The sequence below is a fragment of the Mya arenaria genome, chromosome 15, assembly GCF_026914265.1.
Source record: "Mya arenaria isolate MELC-2E11 chromosome 15, ASM2691426v1".
NCBI lineage: Eukaryota > Metazoa > Mollusca > Bivalvia > Myida > Myidae > Mya > Mya arenaria.
In genome coordinates, this window is record NC_069136.1 from 12,608,982 (window position 1) to 12,632,552 (window position 23,571).

General features: G+C 36.1%; 1 protein-coding gene across 1 annotated transcript in view; it reads left to right on the forward strand.

Moving 5' to 3' along the window:
- LOC128219112 (zonadhesin-like) overlaps positions 1-23,571 on the forward strand; it is a 63,859-nt gene that overhangs the window by 34,127 nt on the left and 6,161 nt on the right. Inside the window, exons 25-45 of the mRNA XM_052926934.1 lie at positions 179-292; positions 1,071-1,169; positions 1,626-1,739; positions 3,073-3,186; positions 4,520-4,633; positions 5,964-6,077; positions 7,413-7,526; positions 8,862-8,975; positions 9,755-9,853; positions 10,311-10,424; positions 11,758-11,871; positions 13,205-13,318; positions 14,653-14,766; positions 16,096-16,209; positions 17,545-17,658; positions 18,439-18,537; positions 18,994-19,107; positions 19,888-19,986; positions 20,443-20,556; positions 21,890-22,003; positions 23,338-23,451. Of these exons, the coding sequence (XP_052782894.1) occupies positions 179-292; positions 1,071-1,169; positions 1,626-1,739; positions 3,073-3,186; positions 4,520-4,633; positions 5,964-6,077; positions 7,413-7,526; positions 8,862-8,975; positions 9,755-9,853; positions 10,311-10,424; positions 11,758-11,871; positions 13,205-13,318; positions 14,653-14,766; positions 16,096-16,209; positions 17,545-17,658; positions 18,439-18,537; positions 18,994-19,107; positions 19,888-19,986; positions 20,443-20,556; positions 21,890-22,003; positions 23,338-23,451 (2,334 nt within the window). The remainder of the gene's footprint in view (positions 1-178; positions 293-1,070; positions 1,170-1,625; positions 1,740-3,072; positions 3,187-4,519; positions 4,634-5,963; positions 6,078-7,412; positions 7,527-8,861; positions 8,976-9,754; positions 9,854-10,310; positions 10,425-11,757; positions 11,872-13,204; positions 13,319-14,652; positions 14,767-16,095; positions 16,210-17,544; positions 17,659-18,438; positions 18,538-18,993; positions 19,108-19,887; positions 19,987-20,442; positions 20,557-21,889; positions 22,004-23,337; positions 23,452-23,571) is intronic.

Below are 23,571 nucleotides of genomic sequence, written 5' to 3' on the forward strand. Positions count from 1 at the left end.
CCCAAATAGGATCGCATGTGTTAGGTTTAACTAGGCGAACGATCTTAAGCCTTTTAGATGGGAAAGCAGGTGAGATTAACACCCTAGCCAAGGACTCGACAGTGTTTTATAAAGGGTGAATTGATCATCAAAATAAAATAAAGGAATATACACTGAACGAAGCGTCAAATATTTCCAGGTGCGGATTGTAGCAGTGATGATGAAGCGTACTGTTGCGCTGCTGCCGACGGCTGCGGTGATGTAGGCCAGAGTGCATGTGCCTGCTACTTCGAGGGAACCTTTCCGAAATGCTGTAAGTGAGAGTATGCAAAGACAAAAATAAAGGGTAGATTAATTAAATATATTTTCATAACATTGTTTGTGATACATGTTGTTACAGCATAATAAAAATCATAGTGTTGACACTTTGTTTTGCAAGGGATGATCTAATTATGTTTGGTAAACATATTTGCCCTTAAGAACCCTACAGGTCCTGCTTGATCTACAACGACTAGCTACCCATGCGCTCAGGCCTCTATTCGAACTGGGATCAAGAGTTAAAAAAACAAAATAGAGAGGTTGCAAATCCAACTTACAGGAACTTGTATAGTTGGAGTTATATCTGTATGATACGTCATCCGGGTTTGTTTACAATGTTCAAATTGAATATGACATTCAAAGAAGCACGGATCACGTAATATTAAAAAATGACGCTTCATCTCAACTGCAACTGTACTCGAGTATTTTGTGTTTGAAACTTAGCTATTTTTCCAATACCACAAAGACTGTGTGATAGGGAAATTGTGGACAATAGAATTAGCGAATCAACCGAATATAAACAAAAAACATTTATTTCTCTCATTGGTTGAAATCAATATACTATATCTGATGCAATTAAATTCGTAGCGTGTGAATGTTTGATAATGATCTCGAATGTAATTCAAGATGACCTACCAATCGGAATTTATACTCACCAATAATTGATTTTGAAATAGAAATAATGTTGTTGTTTTTCCAGAACATATCCAATTTGGTACGCATGTACTTTGTATACTGTATAACCATTAAAATGACGTGTTTATTTTCATAAGGTCCTAACTGCGCGGCTCAGGATCCTAACTCAGAATGCAACACTGGAACCGGACAATGCGAATGTAAACATGGGGGCAGCCTCACCTATCCAAATTGCTGTATGTTAATTGATTAAAAAGAATAGATATTGTTTTAAAAAACATGTCTACTCCTTTGCCTTGTTTTCGTTTACGAATGATTTACATTTGTATATCAGTATAATTAAATTGACTGACTGTTTTTGACAATGTTTAAAACGGGCATAAATGCAAGTGTATATATCTAAGCAAGTATATGACAGATTAATACTTGATATTGTTTTACCGTCACAACGTCGGTGCCATTATTTAATTGTTCCCTCCGAAATCTTTAAATCGTGAAACAACGTAATCCATCCCCCAAATAGGATCGCATGTGTTAGGTTTAACTAGGCGAACGATCTTAAGCCTTTTAGATGGGAAAGCAGGTGAGATTAACACCCTAGCCAAGGACTCGACAGTGTTTTATAAAGGGTGAATTGATCATCAAAATAAAATAAAGGAATATAAACTGAACGAAGCGTCAAATATTTCCAGGTGCGGATTGTAGCAGTGATGATGAAGCGTACTGTTGCGCTGCTGCCGACGGCTGCGGTGATGTAGGCCAGAGTGCATGTGCCTGCTACTTCGAGGGAACCTTTCCGAAATGCTGTAAGTGAGAGTATGCAAAGACAAAAAATAAAGGGTAGACTAATTAAATATATTTTCATAACATTGTTTGTGATACATGTTGTTACATCATAATAAAAATCATAGTGTTGACACTTTGTTTTGCAAGGGATGATCTAATTATGTTTGGTAAACATATTTGCCCTTAAGAACCCTACAGGTCCTGCTTGATCTACAACGACTAGCTACCCATGCGCGCAGGCCTCTATTCGAACTGGGATCAAGAGTTAAAAAAACAAAATAGAGAGGTTGCAAATCCAACTTACAGGAACTTGTATAGTTGGAGTTATATCTGTATGATACGTCATCCGGGTTTGTTTACAATGTTCAAATTGAATATGACATTCAAAGAAGCACGGATCACGTAATATTAAAAAATGACGCTTCATCTCAACTGCAACTGTACTCGAGTATTTTGTGTTTGAAACTTAGCTATTTTTCCAATACCACAAAGACTGTGTGATAGGGAAATTGTGGACAATAGAATTAGCGAATCAACCGAATATAAACAAAAAACATTTATTTCTCTCATTGGTTGAAATCAATATACTATATCTGATGCATTTAAATTCGTAGCGTGTGAATGTTTGATAATGATCTCGAATGTAATTCAAGATGACCTACCAATCGGAATTTATACTCAGCAATAATTGATTTTGAAATAGAAATAATGTTGTTGTTTTTCCAGAACATATCCAATTTGGTACGCATGACTTTGTATACTGTATAACCATTAAAATGACGTGTTTATTTTCATAAGGTCCTAACTGCGCGGCTCAGGATCCTAACTCGGAATGCAACACTGGAACCGGACAATGCGAATGTAAACATGGGGGCAGCCTCACCTATCCAAATTGCTGTATGTTAATTGATTAAAAAGAATATATATTGTTTTAAAAAACATGTCTACTCCTTTGCCTTGTTTTCGTTTACGAATGATTTACATTTGTATATCAGTATAATTAAATTGACTGACTGTTTTTGACAATGTTTAAAACGGGCATAAATGCAAGTGTATATATCTAAGCAAGTATATGACAGATTAATACTTGATATTGTTTTACCGTCACAACGTCGGTGCCATTATTTAATTGTTCCCTCCGAAATCTTTAAATCGTGAAACAACGTAATCCATCCCCCAAATAGGATCGCATGTGTTAGGTTTAACTAGGCGAACGATCTTAAGCCTTTTAGATGGGAAAGCAGGTGAGATTAACACCCTAGCCAAGGACTCGACAGTGTTTTATAAAGGGTGAATTGATCATCAAAATAAAATAAAGGAATATAAACTGAACGAAGCGTCAAATATTTCCAGGTGCGGATTGTAGCAGTGATGATGAAGCGTACTGTTGCGCTGCTGCCGACGGCTGCGGTGATGTAGGCCAGAGTGCATGTGCCTGCTACTTCGAGGGAACCTTTCCGAAATGCTGTAAGTGAGAGTATGCAAAGACAAAAAATAAAGGGTAGACTAATTAAATATATTTTCATAACATTGTTTGTGATACATGTTGTTACATCATAATAAAAATCATAGTGTTGACACTTTGTTTTGCAAGGGATGATCTAATTATGTTTGGTAAACATATCTGCCCTTAAGAACCCTACAGGTCCTGCTTGATCTACAACGACTAGCTACCCATGCGCGCAGGCCTCTATTCGAACTGGGATCAAGAGTTAAAAAAACAAAATAGAGAGGTTGCAAATCCAACTTACAGGAACTTGTATAGTTGGAGTTATATCTGTATGATACGTCATCCGGGTTTGTTTACAATGTTCAAATTGAATATGACATTCAAAGAAGCACGGATCACGTAATATTAAAAAATGACGCTTCATCTCAACTGCAACTGTACTCGAGTATTTTGTGTTTGAAACTTAGCTATTTTTCCAATACCACAAAGACTGTGTGATAGGGAAATTGTGGACAATAGAATTAGCGAATCAACCGAATATAAACAAAAAACATTTATTTCTCTCATTGGTTGAAATCAATATACTATATCTGATGCATTTAAATTCGTAGCGTGTGAATGTTTGATAATGATCTCGAATGTAATTCAAGATGACCTACCAATCGGAATTTATACTCAGCAATAATTGATTTTGAAATAGAAATAATGTTGTTGTTTTTCCAGAACATATCCAATTTGGTACGCATGACTTTGTATACTGTATAACCATTAAAATGACGTGTTTATTTTCATAAGGTCCTAACTGCGCGGTTCAGGATCCTAACTCGGAATGCAACACTGGAACCGGACAATGCGAATGTAAACATGGGGGCAGCCTCACCTATCCAAATTGCTGTATGTTAATTGATTAAAAAGAATAGATATTGTTTTAAAAAACATGTCTACTCCTTTGCCTTGTTTTCGTTTACGAATGATTTACATTTGTATATCAGTATAATTAAATTGACTGACTGTATTTGACAATGTTTAAAACGGGCATAAATGCAAGTGTATATATCTAAGCAAGTATATGACAGATAAATACTTGATATTGTTTTACCGTCACAACGTCGGTGCCATTATTTAATTGTTCCCCCCGAAATCTTTAAATCGTGAAACAACGTAATCCATCCCCCAAATAGGATCGCATGTGTTAGGTTTAACTAGGCGAACGATCTTAAGCCTTTTAGATGGGAAAGCAGGTGAGATTAACACCCTAGCCAAGGACTCGACAGTGTTTTATAAAGGGTGAATTGATCATCAAAATAAAATAAAGGAATATACACTGAACGAAGCGTCAAATATTTCCAGGTGCGGATTGTAGCAGTGATGATGAAGCGTACTGTTGCGCTGCTGCCGACGGCTGCGGTGATGTAGGCCAGAGTGCATGTGCCTGCTACTTCGAGGGAACCTTTCCGAAATGCTGTAAGTGAGAGTATGCAAAGACAAAAAATAAAGGGTTGATTAATTAAATATATTTTCATAACATTGTTTGTGATACATGTTGTTACAGCATAATAAAAATCATAGTGTTGACACTTTGTTTTGCAAGGGATGATCTAATTATGTTTGGTAAACATATTTGCCCTTAAGAACCCTACAGGTCCTGCTTGATCTACAACGACTAGCTACCCATGCGCTCAGGCCTCTATTCGAACTGGGATCAAGAGTTAAAAAAGAAAATAGAGAGGTTGCAAATCCAACTTACAGGAACTTGTATAGTTGGATTTATATCTGTATGATACGTCATCCGGGTTTGTTTACAATGTTCAAATTGAATATGACATTCAAAGAAGCACGGATCACGTAATATTAAAAAATGACGCTTCATCTCAACTGCAACTGTACTCGAGTATTTTGTGTTTGAAACTTAGCTATTTTTCCAATACCACAAAGACTATGTGATAGGGAAATTGTGGACAATAGAATTAGCGAATCAACCGAATATAAACAAAAAACATTTGTTCTTCTCATTGGTTGAAATCAATATACTATATCTGATGCATTTAAATTCGTAGCGTGTGAATGTTTGATAATGATCTCGAATGTAATTCAAGATGACCTACAAATCGGAATTTATACTCAGCAATAATTGATGTTGAAATAGAAATAATGTTTTTTTTCCAGAACATATCCAATTTGGTACGCATGTACTTTGTATACTGAATAACCATTAAAATGACGTGTTTATTTTCATAAGGTCCTAACTGCGCGGCTCAGGATCCTAACTCGGAATGCAACACTGGAACCGGACAATGCGAATGTAAACATGGGGGCAGCCTCACCTATCCAAATTGCTGTATGTTAATTGATTAAAAAGAATAGATATTGTTTTAAAAAACATGTCTACTCCTTTGCCTTGTTTTCGTTTACGAATGATTTACATTTGTATATCAGTATAATTAAATTGACTGACTGTTTTTGACAATGTTTAAAACGGGCATAAATGCAAGTGTATATATCTAAGCAAGTATATGACAGATAAATACTTGATATTGTTTTACCGTCACAACGTCGGTGCCATTATTTAATTGTTCCCTCCGAAATCTTTAAATCGTGAAACAACGTAATCCATCCCCCAAATAGGATCGCATGTGTTAGGTTTAACTAGGCGAACGATCTTAAGCCTTTTAGATGGGAAAGCAGGTGAGATTAACACCCTAGCCAAGGACTCGACAGTGTTTTATAAAGAGTGAATTGATCATCAAAATAAAATAAAGGAATATACACTGAACGAAGCGTCAAATATTTCCAGGTGCGGATTGTAGCAGTGATGATGAAGCGTACTGTTGCGCTGCTGCCGACGGCTGCGGTGATGTAGGCCAGAGTGCATGTGCCTGCTACTTCGAGGGAACCTTTCCGAAATGCTGTAAGTGAGAGTATGCAAAGACAAAAAATAAAGGGTAGATTAATTAAATATATTTTCATAACATTGTTTGTGATACATGTTGTTACAGCATAATACAAATCATAGTGTTGACACTTTGTTTTGCAAGGGATGATCTAATTATGTTTGGTAAACATATTTGCCCTTAAGAACCCTACAGGTCCTGCTTGATCTACAACGACTAGCTACCCATGCGCTCAGGCCTCTATTCGAACTGGGATCAAGAGTTAAAAAAAACAAAATAGAGAGGTTGCAAATCCAACTTACAGGAACTTGTATAGTTGGAGTTATATCTGTATGATACGTCATCCGGGTTTGTTTACAATGTTCAAATTGAATATGACATTCAAAGAAGCACGGATCACGTAATATTAAAAAATGACGCTTCATCTCAACTGCAACTGTACTCGAGTATTTTGTGTTTGAAACTTAGCTGTTTTTCCAATACCACAAAGACTATGTGATAGGGAAATTGTGGACAATAGAATTAGCGAATCAACCGAATATAAACAAAAAACATTTATTTCTCTCATTGGTTGAAATCAATATACTATATCTGATGCAATTAAATTCGTAGCGTGTGAATGTTTGATAATGATCTCGAATGTAATTCAAGATGACCTACCAATCGGAATTTATACTCACCAATAATTGATTTTGAAATAGAAATAATGTTGTTGTTTTTCCAGAACATATCCAATTTGGTACGCATGTACTTTGTATACTGTATAACCATTAAAATGACGTGTTTATTTTCATAAGGTCCTAACTGCGCGGCTCAGGATCCTTACTCAGAATGCAACACTGGAACCGGACAATGCGAATGTAAACATGGGGGCAGCCTCACCTATCCAAATTGCTGTATGTTAATTGATTAAAAAGAATAGATATTGTTTTAAAAAACATGTCTACTCCTTTGCCTTGTTTTCGTTTACGAATGATTTACATTTGTATATCAGTATAATTAAATTGACTGACTGTTTTTGACAATGTTTAAAACGGGCATAAATGCAAGTGTATATATCTAAGCAAGTATATGACAGATTAATACTTGATATTGTTTTACCGTCACAACGTCGGTGCCATTATTTAATTGTTCCCTCCGAAATCTTTAAATCGTGAAACAACGTAATCCATCCCCCAAATAGGATCGCATGTGTTAGGTTTAACTAGGCGAACGATCTTAAGCCTTTTAGATGGGAAAGCAGGTGAGATTAACACCCTAGCCAAGGACTCGACAGTGTTTTATAAAGGGTGAATTGATCATCAAAATAAAATAAAGGAATATACACTAAACGAAGCGTCAAATATTTCCAGGTGCGGATTGTAGCAGTGATGATGAAGCGTACTGTTGCGCTGCTGCCGACGGCTGCGGTGATGTAGGCCAGAGTGCATGTGCCTGCTACTTCGAGGGAACCTTTCCGAAATGCTGTAAGTGAGAGTATGCAAAGACAAAAAATAAAGGGTAGATTAATTAAATATATTTTCATAACATTGTTTGTGATACATGTTGTTACAGCATAATAAAAATCATAGTGTTGACACTTTGTTTTGCAAGGGATGATCTAATTATGTTTGGTAAACATATTTGCCCTTAAGAACCCTACAGGTCCTGCTTGATCTACAACGACTAGCTACCCATGCGCTCAGGCCTCTATTCGAACTGGGATCAAGAGTTAAAAAAAACAAAATAGAGAGGTTGCAAATCCAACTTACAGGAACTTGTATAGTTGGAGTTATATCTGTATGATACGTCATCCGGGTTTGTTTACAATGTTCAAATTGAATATGACATTCAAAGAAGCACGGATCACGTAATATTAAAAAATGACGCTTCATCTCAACTGCAACTGTACTCGAGTATTTTGTGTTTGAAACTTAGCTGTTTTTCCAATACCACAAAGACTATGTGATAGGGAAATTGTGGACAATAGAATTAGCGAATCAACCGAATATATACAAAAAACATTTATTTCTCTCATTGGTTGAAATCAATATACTATATCTGATGCAATTAAATTCGTAGCGTGTGAATGTTTGATAATGATCTCGAATGTAATTCAAGATGACCTACCAATCGGAATTTATACTCACCAATAATTGATTTTGAAATAGAAATAATGTTGTTGTTTTTCCAGAACATATCCAATTTGGTACGCATGTACTTTGTATACTGTATAACCATTAAAATGACGTGTTTATTTTCATAAGGTCCTAACTGCGCGGCTCAGGATCCTTACTCAGAATGCAACACTGGAACCGGACAATGCGAATGTAAACATGGGGGCAGCCTCACCTATCCAAATTGCTGTATGTTAATTGATTAAAAAGAATAGATATTGTTTTAAAAAACATGTCTACTCCTTTGCCTTGTTTTCGTTTACGAATGATTTACATTTGTATATCAGTATAATTAAATTGACTGACTGTTTTTGACAATGTTTAAAACGGGCATAAATGCAAGTGTATATATCTAAGCAAGTATATGACAGATTAATACTTGATATTGTTTTACCGTCACAACGTCGGTGCCATTATTTAATTGTTCCCTCCGAAATCTTTAAATCGTGAAACAACGTAATCCATCCCCCAAATAGGATCGCATGTGTTAGGTTTAACTAGGCGAACGATCTTAAGCCTTTTAGATGGGAAAGCAGGTGAGATTAACACCCTAGCCAAGGACTCGACAGTGTTTTATAAAGGGTGAATTGATCATCAAAATAAAATAAAGGAATATACACTGAACGAAGCGTCAAATATTTCCAGGTGCGGATTGTAGCAGTGATGATGAAGCGTACTGTTGCGCTGCTGCCGACGGCTGCGGTGATGTAGGCCAGAGTGCATGTGCCTGCTACTTCGAGGGAACCTTTCCGAAATGCTGTAAGTGAGAGTATGCAAAGACAAAAAATAAAGGGTAGACTAATTAAATATATTTTCATAACATTGTTTGTGATACATGTTGTTACATCATAATAAAAATCATAGTGTTGACACTTTGTTTTGCAAGGGATGATCTAATTATGTTTGGTAAACATATTTGCCCTTAAGAACCCTACAGGTCCTGCTTGATCTACAACGACTAGCTACCCCTGCGCTCAGGCCTCTATTCGAACTGGGATCAAGAGTTAAAAAAACAAAATAGAGAGGTTGCAAATCCAACTTACAGGAACTTGTATAGTTGGAGTTATATCTGTATGATACGTCATCCGGGTTTGTTTACAATGTTCAAATTGAATATGACATTCAAAGAAGCACGGATCACGTAATATTAAAAAATGACGCTTCATCTCAACTGCAACTGTACTCGAGTATTTTGTGTTTGAAACTTAGCTATTTTTCCAATACCACAAAGACTGTGTGATAGGGAAATTGTGGACAATAGAATTAGCGAATCAACCGAATATAAACAAAAAACATTTATTTCTCTCATTGGTTGAAATCAATATACTATATCTGATGCAATTAAATTCGTAGCGTGTGAATGTTTGATAATGATCTCGAATGTAATTCAAGATGACCTACCAATCGGAATTTATACTCACCAATAATTGATTTTGAAATAGAAATAATGTTGTTGTTTTTCCAGAACATATCCAATTTGGTACGCATGTACTTTGTATACTGTATAACCATTAAAATGACGTGTTTATTTTCATAAGGTCCTAACTGCGCGGCTCAGGATCCTAACTCAGAATGCAACACTGGAACCGGACAATGCGAATGTAAACATGGGGGCAGCCTCACCTATCCAAATTGCTGTATGTTAATTGATTAAAAAGAATAGATATTGTTTTAAAAAAACATGTCTACTCCTTTGCCTTGTTTTCGTTTACGAATGATTTACATTTGTATATCAGTATAATTAAATTGACTGACTGTTTTTGACAATGTTTAAAACGGGCATAAATGCAAGTGTATATATCTAAGCAAGTATATGACAGATTAATACTTGATATTGTTTTACCGTCACAACGTCGGTGCCATTATTTAATTGTTCCCTCCGAAATCTTTAAATCGTGAAACAACGTAATCCATCCCCCAAATTGGATCGCATGTGTTAGGTTTAACTAGGCGAACGATCTTAAGCCTTTTAGATGGGAAAGCAGGTGAGATTAACACCCTAGCCAAGGACTCGACAGTGTTTTATAAAGGGTGAATTGATCATCAAAATAAAATAAAGGAATATAAACTGAACGAAGCGTCAAATATTTCCAGGTGCGGATTGTAGCAGTGATGATGAAGCGTACTGTTGCGCTGCTGCCGACGGCTGCGGTGATGTAGGCCAGAGTGCATGTGCCTGCTACTTCGAGGGAACCTTTCCGAAATGCTGTAAGTGAGAGTATGCAAAGACAAAAAATAAAGGGTAGACTAATTAAATATATTTTCATAACATTGTTTGTGATACATGTTGTTACATCATAATAAAAATCATAGTGTTGACACTTTGTTTTGCAAGGGATGATCTAATTATGTTTGGTAAACATATTTGCCCTTAAGAACCCTACAGGTCCTGCTTGATCTACAACGACTAGCTACCCATGCGCGCAGGCCTCTATTCGAACTGGGATCAAGAGTTAAAAAAACAAAATAGAGAGGTTGCAAATCCAACTTACAGGAACTTGTATAGTTGGAGTTATATCTGTATGATACGTCATCCGGGTTTGTTTACAATGTTCAAATTGAATATGACATTCAAAGAAGCACGGATCACGTAATATTAAAAAATGACGCTTCATCTCAACTGCAACTGTACTCGAGTATTTTGTGTTTGAAACTTAGCTATTTTTCCAATACCACAAAGACTGTGTGATAGGGAAATTGTGGACAATAGAATTAGCGAATCAACCGAATATAAACAAAAAACATTTATTTCTCTCATTGGTTGAAATCAATATACTATATCTGATGCATTTAAATTCGTAGCGTGTGAATGTTTGATAATGATCTCGAATGTAATTCAAGATGACCTACCAATCGGAATTTATACTCAGCAATAATTGATTTTGAAATAGAAATAATGTTGTTGTTTTTCCAGAACATATCCAATTTGGTACGCATGACTTTGTATACTGTATAACCATTAAAATGACGTGTTTATTTTCATAAGGTCCTAACTGCGCGGCTCAGGATCCTAACTCGGAATGCAACACTGGAACCGGACAATGCGAATGTAAACATGGGGGCAGCCTCACCTATCCAAATTGCTGTATGTTAATTGATTAAAAAGAATAGATATTGTTTTAAAAAACATGTCTACTCCTTTGCCTTGTTTTCGTTTACGAATGATTTACATTTGTATATCAGTATAATTAAATTGACTGACTGTTTTTGACAATGTTTAAAACGGGCATAAATGCAAGTGTATATATCTAAGCAAGTATATGACAGATAAATACTTGATATTGTTTTACCGTCACAACGTCGGTGCCATTATTTAATTGTTCCCTCCGAAATCTTTAAATCGTGAAACAACGTAATCCATCCCCCAAATAGGATCGCATGTGTTAGGTTTAACTAGGCGAACGATCTTAAGCCTTTTAGATGGGAAAGCAGGTGAGATTAACACCCTAGCCAAGGACTCGACAGTGTTTTATAAAGGGTGAATTGATCATCAAAATAAAATAAAGGAATATAAACTGAACGAAGCGTCAAATATTTCCAGGTGCGGATTGTAGCAGTGATGATGAAGCGTACTGTTGCGCTGCTGCCGACGGCTGCGGTGATGTAGGCCAGAGTGCATGTGCCTGCTACTTCGAGGGAACCTTTCCGAAATGCTGTAAGTGAGAGTATGCAAAGACAAAAAATAAAGGGTAGACTAATTAAATATATTTTCATAACATTGTTTGTGATACATGTTGTTACATCATAATAAAAATCATAGTGTTGACACTTTGTTTTGCAAGGGATGATCTAATTATGTTTGGTAAACATATTTGCCCTTAAGAACCCTACAGGTCCTGCTTGATCTACAACGACTAGCTACCCATGCGCGCAGGCCTCTATTCGAACTGGGATCAAGAGTTAAAAAAACAAAATAGAGAGGTTGCAAATCCAACTTACAGGAACTTGTATAGTTGGAGTTATATCTGTATGATACGTCATCCGGGTTTGTTTACAATGTTCAAATTGAATATGACATTCAAAGAAGCACGGATCACGTAATATTAAAAAATGACGCTTCATCTCAACTGCAACTGTACTCGAGTATTTTGTGTTTGAAACTTAGCTATTTTTCCAATACCACAAAGACTGTGTGATAGGGAAATTGTGGACAATAGAATTAGCGAATCAACCGAATATAAACAAAAAACATTTATTTCTCTCATTGGTTGAAATCAATATACTATATCTGATGCATTTAAATTCGTAGCGTGTGAATGTTTGATAATGATCTCGAATGTAATTCAAGATGACCTACCAATCGGAATTTATACTCAGCAATAATTGATTTTGAAATAGAAATAATGTTGTTGTTTTTCCAGAACATATCCAATTTGGTACGCATGACTTTGTATACTGTATAACCATTAAAATGACGTGTTTATTTTCATAAGGTCCTAACTGCGCGGTTCAGGATCCTAACTCGGAATGCAACACTGGAACCGGACAATGCGAATGTAAACATGGGGGCAGCCTCACCTATCCAAATTGCTGTATGTTAATTGATTAAAAAGAATAGATATTGTTTTAAAAAACATGTCTACTCCTTTGCCTTGTTTTCGTTTACGAATGATTTACATTTGTATATCAGTATAATTAAATTGACTGACTGTATTTGACAATGTTTAAAACGGGCATAAATGCAAGTGTATATATCTAAGCAAGTATATGACAGATAAATACTTGATATTGTTTTACCGTCACAACGTCGGTGCCATTATTTAATTGTTCCCCCCGAAATCTTTAAATCGTGAAACAACGTAATCCATCCCCCAAATAGGATCGCATGTGTTAGGTTTAACTAGGCGAACGATCTTAAGCCTTTTAGATGGGAAAGCAGGTGAGATTAACACCCTAGCCAAGGACTCGACAGTGTTTTATAAAGGGTGAATTGATCATCAAAATAAAATAAAGGAATATACACTGAACGAAGCGTCAAATATTTCCAGGTGCGGATTGTAGCAGTGATGATGAAGCGTACTGTTGCGCTGCTGCCGACGGCTGCGGTGATGTAGGCCAGAGTGCATGTGCCTGCTACTTCGAGGGAACCTTTCCGAAATGCTGTAAGTGAGAGTATGCAAAGACAAAAAATAAAGGGTAGATTAATTAAATATATTTTCATAACATTGTTTGTGATACATGTTGTTACAGCATAATAAAAATCATAGTGTTGACACTTTGTTTTGCAAGGGATGATCTAATTATGTTTGGTAAACATATTTGCCCTTAAGAACCCTACAGGTCCTGCTTGATCTACAACGACTAGCTACCCATGCGCTCAGGCCTCTATTCGAACTGGGATCAAGAGTTAAAAAAACAAAATAGAGAGGTTGCAAATCCAACTTACAGGAACTTGTATAGTTGGAGTTATATCTGTATGATACGTCATCCGGGTTTGTTTACAATGTTCAAATTGAATATGACATTCAAAGAAGCACGGATCACGTAATATTAAAAAATGACGCTTCATCTCAACTGCAACTGTACTCGAGTATTTTGTGTTTGAAACTTAGCTATTTTTCCAATACCACAAAGACTATGTGATAGGGAAATTGTGGACAATAGAATTAGCGAATCAACCGAATATAAACAAAAAACATTTATTTCTCTCATTGGTTGAAATCAATATACTATATCTGATGCATTTAAATTCGTAGCGTGTGAATGTTTGATAATAATCTCGAATGTAATTCAAGATGACCTACCAATCGGAATTTATACTCACCAATAATTGATTTTGAAATAGAAATAATGTTGTTGTTTTTCCAGAACATATCCAATTTGGTACGCATGTACTTTGTATGCTGTATAACCATTAAAATGACGTGTTTATTTTCATAAGGTCCTAACTGCGCGGCTCAGGATCCTAACTCGGAATGCAACACTGGAACCGGACAATGCGAATGTAAACATGGGGGCAGCCTTACCTATCCAAATTGCTGTATGTTAATTGATTAATAAGAATCAATATTGTTTTAAAAAACATGTCTACTCCTTTGCCTTGTTTTCGTTTACGAATGATTTACATTTGTATATCAGTATAATTCAATTGACTGACTGTTTTTGACAATGTTTAAAACGGGCATAAATGCAAGTGTATATATCTGAGCAAGTATATGACAGATAAATACTTGATATTGTTTTACCGTCACAACGTCGGTGCCAATATTTAAGTGTTCCCCCCGAAATCTTTAAATCGTGAAACAACGTAATCCATCCCCCAAATTGGATCGCATGTGTTAGGTTTAACTAGGCGAACGATCTTAAGCCTTTTAGAAGGGAAAGCAGGTGAGATTAACACCCTAGCCAAGGACTCGACAGTGTTTTATAAAGGGTGAATTGATCATCAAAATAAAATAAAGGAATATAAACTGAACGAAGCGTCAAATATTTCCAGGTGCGGATTGTAGCAGTGATGATGAAGCGTACTGTTGCGCTGCTGCCGACGGCTGCGGTGATGTAGGCCAGAGTGCATGTGCCTGCTACTTCGAGGGAACCTTTCCGAAATGCTGTAAGTGAGAGTATGCAAAGACAAAAAATAAAGGGTTGATTAATTAAATATATTTTCATAACATTGTTTGTGATACATGTTGTTACAGCATAATAAAAATCATAGTGTTGACACTTTGTTTTGCAAGGGATGATCTAATTATGTTTGGTAAACATATTTGCCCTTAAGAACCCTACAGGTCCTGCTTGATCTACAACGACTAGCACCCATGCGCTCAGGCCTCTATTCGAACTGGGATCAAGAGTTAAAAAAGAAAATAGAGAGGTTGCAAATCCAACTTACAGGAACTTGTATAGTTGGATTTATATCTGTATGATACGTCATCCGGGTTTGTTTACAATGTTCAAATTGAATATGACATTCAAAGAAGCACGGATCACGTAATATTAAAAAATGACGCTTCATCTCAACTGCAACTGTACTCGAGTATTTTGTGTTTGAAACTTAGCTATTTTTCCAATACCACAAAGACTATGTGATAGGGAAATTGTGGACAATAGAATTAGCGAATCAACCGAATATAAACAAAAAACATTTGTTCTTCTCATTGGTTGAAATCAATATACTATATCTGATGCATTTAAATTCGTAGCGTGTGAATGTTTGATAATGATCTCGAATGTAATTCAAGATGACCTACAAATCGGAATTTATACTCAGCAATAATTGATGTTGAAATAGAAATAATGTTTTTTTTCCAGAACATATCCAATTTGGTACGCATGTACTTTGTATACTGAATAACCATTAAAATGACGTGTTTATTTTCATAAGGTCCTAACTGCGCGGCTCAGGATCCTAACTCGGAATGCAACACTGGAACCGGACAATGCGAATGTAAACATGGGGGCAGCCTCACCTATCCAAATTGCTGTATGTTAATTGATTAAAAAGAATAGATATTGTTTTAAAAAACATGTCTACTCCTTTGCCTTGTTTTCGTTTACGAATGATTTACATTTGTATATCAGTATAATTAAATTGACTGACTGTTTTTGACAATGTTTAAAACGGGCATAAATGCAAGTGTATATATCTAAGCAAGTATATGACAGATAAATACTTGATATTGTTTTACCGTCACAACGTCGGTGCCATTATTTAATTGTTCCCTCCGAAATCTTTAAATCGTGAAACAACGTAATCCATCCCCCAAATTGGATCGCATGTGTTAGGTTTAACTAGGCGAACGATCTTAAGCCTTTTAGATGGGAAAGCAGGTGAGATTAACACCCTAGCCAAGGACTCGACAGTGTTTTATAAAGGGTGAATTGATCATCAAAATAAAATAAAGGAATATACACTGAACGAAGCGTCAAATATTTCCAGGTGCGGATTGTAGCAGTGATGATGAAGCGTACTGTTGCGCTGCTGCCGACGGCTGCGGTGATGTAGGCCAGAGTGCATGTGCCTGCTACTTCGAGGGAACCTTTCCGAAATGCTGTAAGTGAGAGTATGCAAAGACAAAAAATAAAGGGTAGATTAATTAAATATATTTTCATAACATTGTTTGTGATACATGTTGTTACAGCATAATACAAATCATAGTGTTGACACTTTTTTTTGCAAGGGATGATCTAATTATGTTTGGTAAACATATTTGCCCTTAAGAACCCTACAGGTCCTGCTTGATCTACAACGACTAGCTACCCATGCGCTCAGGCCTCTATTCGAACTGGGATCAAGAGTTAAAAAAAACAAAATAGAGAGGTTGCAAATCCAACTTACAGGAACTTGTATAGTTGGAGTTATATCTGTATGATACGTCATCCGGGTTTGTTTACAATGTTCAAATTGAATATGACATTCAAAGAAGCACGGATCACGTAATATTAAAAAATGACGCTTCATCTCAACTGCAACTGTACTCGAGTATTTTGTGTTTGAAACTTAGCTGTTTTTCCAATACCACAAAGACTATGTGATAGGGAAATTGTGGACAATAGAATTAGCGAATCAACCGAATATAAACAAAAAACATTTATTTCTCTCATTGGTTGAAATCAATATACTATATCTGATGCAATTAAATTCGTAGCGTGTGAATGTTTGATAATGATCTCGAATGTAATTCAAGATGACCTACCAATCGGAATTTATACTCACCAATAATTGATTTTGAAATAGAAATAATGTTGTTGTTTTTCCAGAACATATCCAATTTGGTACGCATGTACTTTGTATACTGTATAACCATTAAAATGACGTGTTTATTTTCATAAGGTCCTAACTGCGCGGCTCAGGATCCTTACTCAGAATGCAACACTGGAACCGGACAATGCGAATGTAAACATGGGGGCGGCCTCACCTATCCAAATTGCTGTATGTTAATTGATTAAAAAGAATAGATATTGTTTTAAAAAACATGTCTACTCCTTTGCCTTGTTTTCGTTTACGAATGATTTACATTTGTATATCAGTATAATTAAATTGACTGACTGTTTTTGACAATGTTTAAAACGGGCATAAATGCAAGTGTATATATCTAAGCAAGTATATGACAGATTAATACTTGATATTGTTTTACCGTCACAACGTCGGTGCCATTATTTAATTGTTCCCTCCGAAATCTTTAAATCGTGAAACAACGTAATCCATCCCCCAAATAGGATCGCATGTGTTAGGTTTAACTAGGCGAACGATCTTAAGCCTTTTAGATGGGAAAGCAGGTGAGATTAACACCCTAGCCAAGGACTCGACAGTGTTTTATAAAGGGTGAATTGATCATCAAAATAAAATAAAGGAATATACACTGAACGAAGCGTCAAATATTTCCAGGTGCGGATTGTAGCAGTGATGATGAAGCGTACTGTTGCGCTGCTGCCGACGGCTGCGGTGATGTAGGCCAGAGTGCATGTGCCTGCTACTTCGAGGGAACCTTTCCGAAATGCTGTAAGTGAGAGTATGCAAAGACAAAAAATAAAGGGTAGATTAATTAAATATATTTTCATAACATTGTTTGTGATACATGTTGTTACAGCATAATAAAAATCATAGTGTTGACACTTTGTTTTGCAAGGGATGATCTAATTATGTTTGGTAAACATATTTGCCCTTAAGAACCCTACAGGTCCTGCTTGATCTACAACGACTAGCTACCCATGCGCTCAGGCCTCTATTCGAACTGGGATCAAGAGTTAAAAAAAACAAAATAGAGAGGTTGCAAATCCAACTTACAGGAACTTGTATAGTTGGAGTTATATCTGTATGATACGTCATCCGGGTTTGTTTACAATGTTCAAATTGAATATGACATTCAAAGAAGCACGGATCACGTAATATTAAAAAATGACGCTTCATCTCAACTGCAACTGTACTCGAGTATTTTGTGTTTGAAACTTAGCTATTTTTCCAATACCACAAAGACTATATGATAGGGAAATTGTGGACAATAGAATTAGCGAATCAACCGAATATAAACAAAAAACATTTATTTCTCTCATTGGTTGAAATCAATATACTATATCTGATGCATTTAAATTCGTAGCGTGTGAATGTTTGATAATGATCTCGAATGTAATTCAAGATGACCTACCAATCGGAATTTATACTCACCAATAATTGATTTTGAAATAGAAATAATGTTGTTGTTTTTCCAGAACATATCCAATTTGGTACGCATGTACTTTGTATACTGCATAACCATTAAAATGACGTGTTTATTTTCATAAGGTCCTAACTGCGCGGCTGAGGATCCTAACTCGGAATGCAACACTGGAACCGGACAATGCGAATGTAAACATGGGGGCGGCCTCACCTATCCAAATTGCTGTATGTTAATTGATTAATAAGAATAGATATTGTTTTAAAAAACATGTCTACTCATTTGCCTTGTTTTCGTTTACGAATGATTTATCTTTGTATATCAGTATAATTTAATTGACTGACTGTTTTTGACAATGTTTAAAACGGGCATAAATGCAAGTGTATATATCTAAGCAAGTATATGACAGATAAATACTTGATATTGTTTTACCGTCACAACGTCGGTGCCAATATTTAAGTGTTCCCCCCGAAATCTTTAAATCGTGAAACAACGTAATCCATCCCCCAAATAGGATCGCATGTGTTAGGTTTAACTAGGCGAACGATCTTAAGCCTTTTAGATGGGAAAGCAGGTGAGATTAACACCCTAGCCAAGGACTCGACAGTGTTTTATAAAGGGTGAATTGATCATCAAAATAAAATAAAGGAATATACACTGAACGAAGCGTCAAATATTTCCAGGTGCGGATTGTAGCAGTGATGATGAAGCGTACTGTTGCGCTGCTGCCGACGGCTGCGGTGATGTAGGCCAGAGTGCATGTGCCTGCTACTTCGAGGGAACCTTTCCGAAATGCTGTAAGTGAGAGTATGCAAAGACAAAAAATAAAGGGTAGATTAATTAAATATATTTTCATAACATTGTTTGTGATACATGTTGTTACAGCATAATAAAAATCATAGTGTTGACACTTTGTTTTGCAAGGGATGATCTAATTATGTTTGGTAAACATATTTGCCCTTAAGAACCCTACAGGTCCTGCTTGATCTACAACGACTAGCTACCCATGCGCTCAGGCCTCTATTCGAACTGGGATCAAGAGTTAAAAAAAACAAAATAGAGAGGTTGCAAATCCAACTTACAGGAACTTGTATAGTTGGAGTTATATCTGTATGATACGTCATCCGGGTTTGTTTACAATGTTCAAATTGAATATGACATTCAAAGAAGCACGGATCACGTAATATTAAAAAATGACGCTTCATCTCAACTGCAACTGTACTCGAGTATTTTGTGTTTGAAACTTAGCTATTTTTCCAATACCACAAAGACTATATGATAGGGAAATTGTGGACAATAGAATTAGCGAATCAACCGAATATAAACAAAAAACATTTATTTCTCTCATTGGTTGAAATCAATATACTATATCTGATGCATTTAAATTCGTAGCGTGTGAATGTTTGATAATGATCTCGAATGTAATTCAAGATGACCTACCAATCGGAATTTATACTCACCAATAATTGATTTTGAAATAGAAATAATGTTGTTGTTTTTCCAGAACATATCCAATTTGGTACGCATGTACTTTGTATACTGCATAACCATTAAAATGACGTGTTTATTTTCATAAGGTCCTAACTGCGCGGCTGAGGATCCTAACTCGGAATGCAACACTGGAACCGGACAATGCGAATGTAAACATGGGGGCGGCCTCACCTATCCAAATTGCTGTATGTTAATTGATTAATAAGAATAGATATTGTTTTAAAAAACATGTCTACTCATTTGCCTTGTTTTCGTTTACGAATGATTTATCTTTGTATATCAGTATAATTTAATTGACTGACTGTTTTTGACAATGTTTAAAACGGGCATAAATGCAAGTGTATATATCTAAGCAAGTATATGACAGATAAATACTTGATATTGTTTTACCGTCACAACGTCGGTGCCAATATTTAAGTGTTCCCCCCGAAATCTTTAAATCGTGAAACAACGTAATCCATCCCCCAAATTGGATCGCATGTGTTAGGTTTAACTAGGCGAACGATCTTAAGCCTTTTAGATGGGAAAGCAGGTGAGATTAACACCCTAGCCAAGGACTCGACAGTGTTTTATAAAGGGTGAATTGATCATCAAAATAACATAAAGGAATATAAACTGAACGAAGCGTCAAATATTTCCAGGTGCGGATTGTAGCAGTGATGATGAAGCGTACTGTTGCGCTGCTGCCGACGGCTGCGGTGATGTAGGCCAGAGTGCATGTGCCTGCTACTTCGAGGGAACCTTTCCGAAATGCTGTAAGTGAGAGTATGCAAAGACAAAAAATAAAGGGTAGACTAATTAAATATATTTTCATAACATTGTTTGTGATACATGTTGTTACATCATAATAAAAATCATAGTGTTGACACTTTGTTTTGCAAGGGATGATCTAATTATGTTTGGTAAACATATTTGCCCTTAAGAACCCTACAGGTCCTGCTTGATCTACAACGACTAGCTACCCATGCGCGCAGGCCTCTATTCGAACTGGGATCAAGAGTTAAAAAAACAAAATAGAGAGGTTGCAAATCCAACTTACAGGAACTTGTATAGTTGGAGTTATATCTGTATGATACGTCATCCGGGTTTGTTTACAATGTTCAAATTGAATATGACATTCAAAGAAGCACGGATCACGTAATATTAAAAAATGACGCTTCATCTCAACTGCAACTGTACTCGAGTATTTTGTGTTTGAAACTTAGCTATTTTTCCAATACCACAAAGACTGTGTGATAGGGAAATTGTGGACAATAGAATTAGCGAATCAACCGAATATAAACAAAAAACATTTATTTCTCTCATTGGTTGAAATCAATATACTATATCTGATGCATTTAAATTCGTAGCGTGTGAATGTTTGATAATGATCTCGAATGTAATTCAAGATGACCTACCAATCGGAATTTATACTCAGCAATAATTGATTTTGAAATAGAAATAATGTTGTTGTTTTTCCAGAACATATCCAATTTGGTACGCATGACTTTGTATACTGTATAACCATTAAAATGACGTGTTTATTTTCATAAGGTCCTAACTGCGCGGCTCAGGATCCTAACTCGGAATGCAACACTGGAACCGGACAATGCGAATGTAAACATGGGGGCAGCCTCACCTATCCAAATTGCTGTATGTTAATTGATTAAAAAGAATAGATATTGTTTTAAAAAACATGTCTACTCCTTTGCCTTGTTTTCGTTTACGAATGATTTACATTTGTATATCAGTATAATTAAATTGACTGACTGTATTTGACAATGTTTAAAACGGGCATAAATGCAAGTGTATATATCTAAGCAAGTATATGACAGATAAATACTTGATATTGTTTTACCGTCACAACGTCGGTGCCATTATTTAATTGTTCCCCCCGAAATCTTTAAATCGTGAAACAACGTAATCCATCCCCCAAATAGGATCGCATGTGTTAGGTTTAACTAGGCGAACGATCTTAAGCCTTTTAGATGGGAAAGCAGGTGAGATTAACACCCTAGCCAAGGACTCGACAGTGTTTTATAAAGGGTGAATTGATCATCAAAATAAAATAAAGGAATATACACTGAACGAAGCGTCAAATATTTCCAGGTGCGGATTGTAGCAGTGATGATGAAGCGTACTGTTGCGCTGCTGCCGACGGCTGCGGTGATGTAGGCCAGAGTGCATGTGCCTGCTACTTCGAGGGAACCTTTCCGAAATGCTGTAAGTGAGAGTATGCAAAGACAGAAAATAAAGGGTAGACTAATTAAATATATTTTCATAACATTGTTTGTGATACATGTTGTTACAGCATAATAAAAATCATAGTGTTGACACTTTGTTTTGCAAGGGATGATCTAATTATGTTTGGTAAACATATTTGCCCTTAAGAACCCTACAGGTCCTGCTTGATCTACAACGACTAGCTACCCATGCGCTCAGGCCTCTATTCGAACTGGGATCAAGAGTTAAAAAAACAAAATAGAGAGGTTGCAAATCCAACTTACAGGAACTTGTATAGTTGGAGTTATATCTGTATGATACGTCATCCGGGTTTGTTTACAATGTTCAAATTGAATATGACATTCAAAGAAGCACGGATCACGTAATATTAAAAAATGACGCTTCATCTCAACTGCAACTGTACTCGAGTATTTTGTGTTTGAAACTTAGCTATTTTTCCAATACCACAAAGACTATGTGATAGGGAAATTGTGGACAATAGAATTAGCGAATCAACCGAATATAAACAAAAAACATTTATTTCTCTCATTGGTTGAAATCAATATACTATATCTGATGCATTTAAATTCGTAGCGTGTGAATGTTTGATAATAATCTCGAATGTAATTCAAGATGACCTACCAATCGGAATTTATACTCACCAATAATTGATTTTGAAATAGAAATAATGTTGTTGTTTTTCCAGAACATATCCAATTTGGTACGCATGTACTTTGTATGCTGTATAACCATTAAAATGACGTGTTTATTTTCATAAGGTCCTAACTGCGCGGCTCAGGATCCTAACTCGGAATGCAACACTGGAACCGGACAATGCGAATGTAAACATGGGGGCAGCCTTACCTATCCAAATTGCTGTATGTTAATTGATTAATAAGAATAAATATTGTTTTAAAAAACATGTCTACTCCTTTGCCTTGTTTTCGTTTACGAATGATTTACATTTGTATATCAGTATAATTCAATTGACTGACTGTTTTTGACAATGTTTAAAACGGGCATAAATGCAAGTGTATATATCTGAGCAAGTATATGACAGATAAATACTTGATATTGTTTTACCGTCACAACGTCGGTGCCAATATTTAAGTGTTCCCCCCGAAATCTTTAAATCGTGAAACAACGTAATCCATCCCCCAAATTGGATCGCATGTGTTAGGTTTAACTAGGCGAACGATCTTAAGCCTTTTAGATGGGAAAGCAGGTGAGATTAACACCCTAGCCAAGGACTCGACAGTGTTTTATAAAGGGTGAATTGATCATCAAAATAAAATAAAGGAATATAAACTGAACGAAGCGTCAAATATTTCCAGGTGCGGATTGTAGCAGTGATGATGAAGCGTACTGTTGCGCTGCTGCCGACGGCTGCGGTGATGTAGGCCAGAGTGCATGTGCCTGCTACTTCGAGGGAACCTTTCCGAAATGCTGTAAGTGAGAGTATGCAAAGACAAAAAATAGAGGGTTGATTAATTAAATATATTTTCATAACATTGTTTGTGATACATGTTGTTACAGCATAATAAAAATCATAGTGTTGACACTTTGTT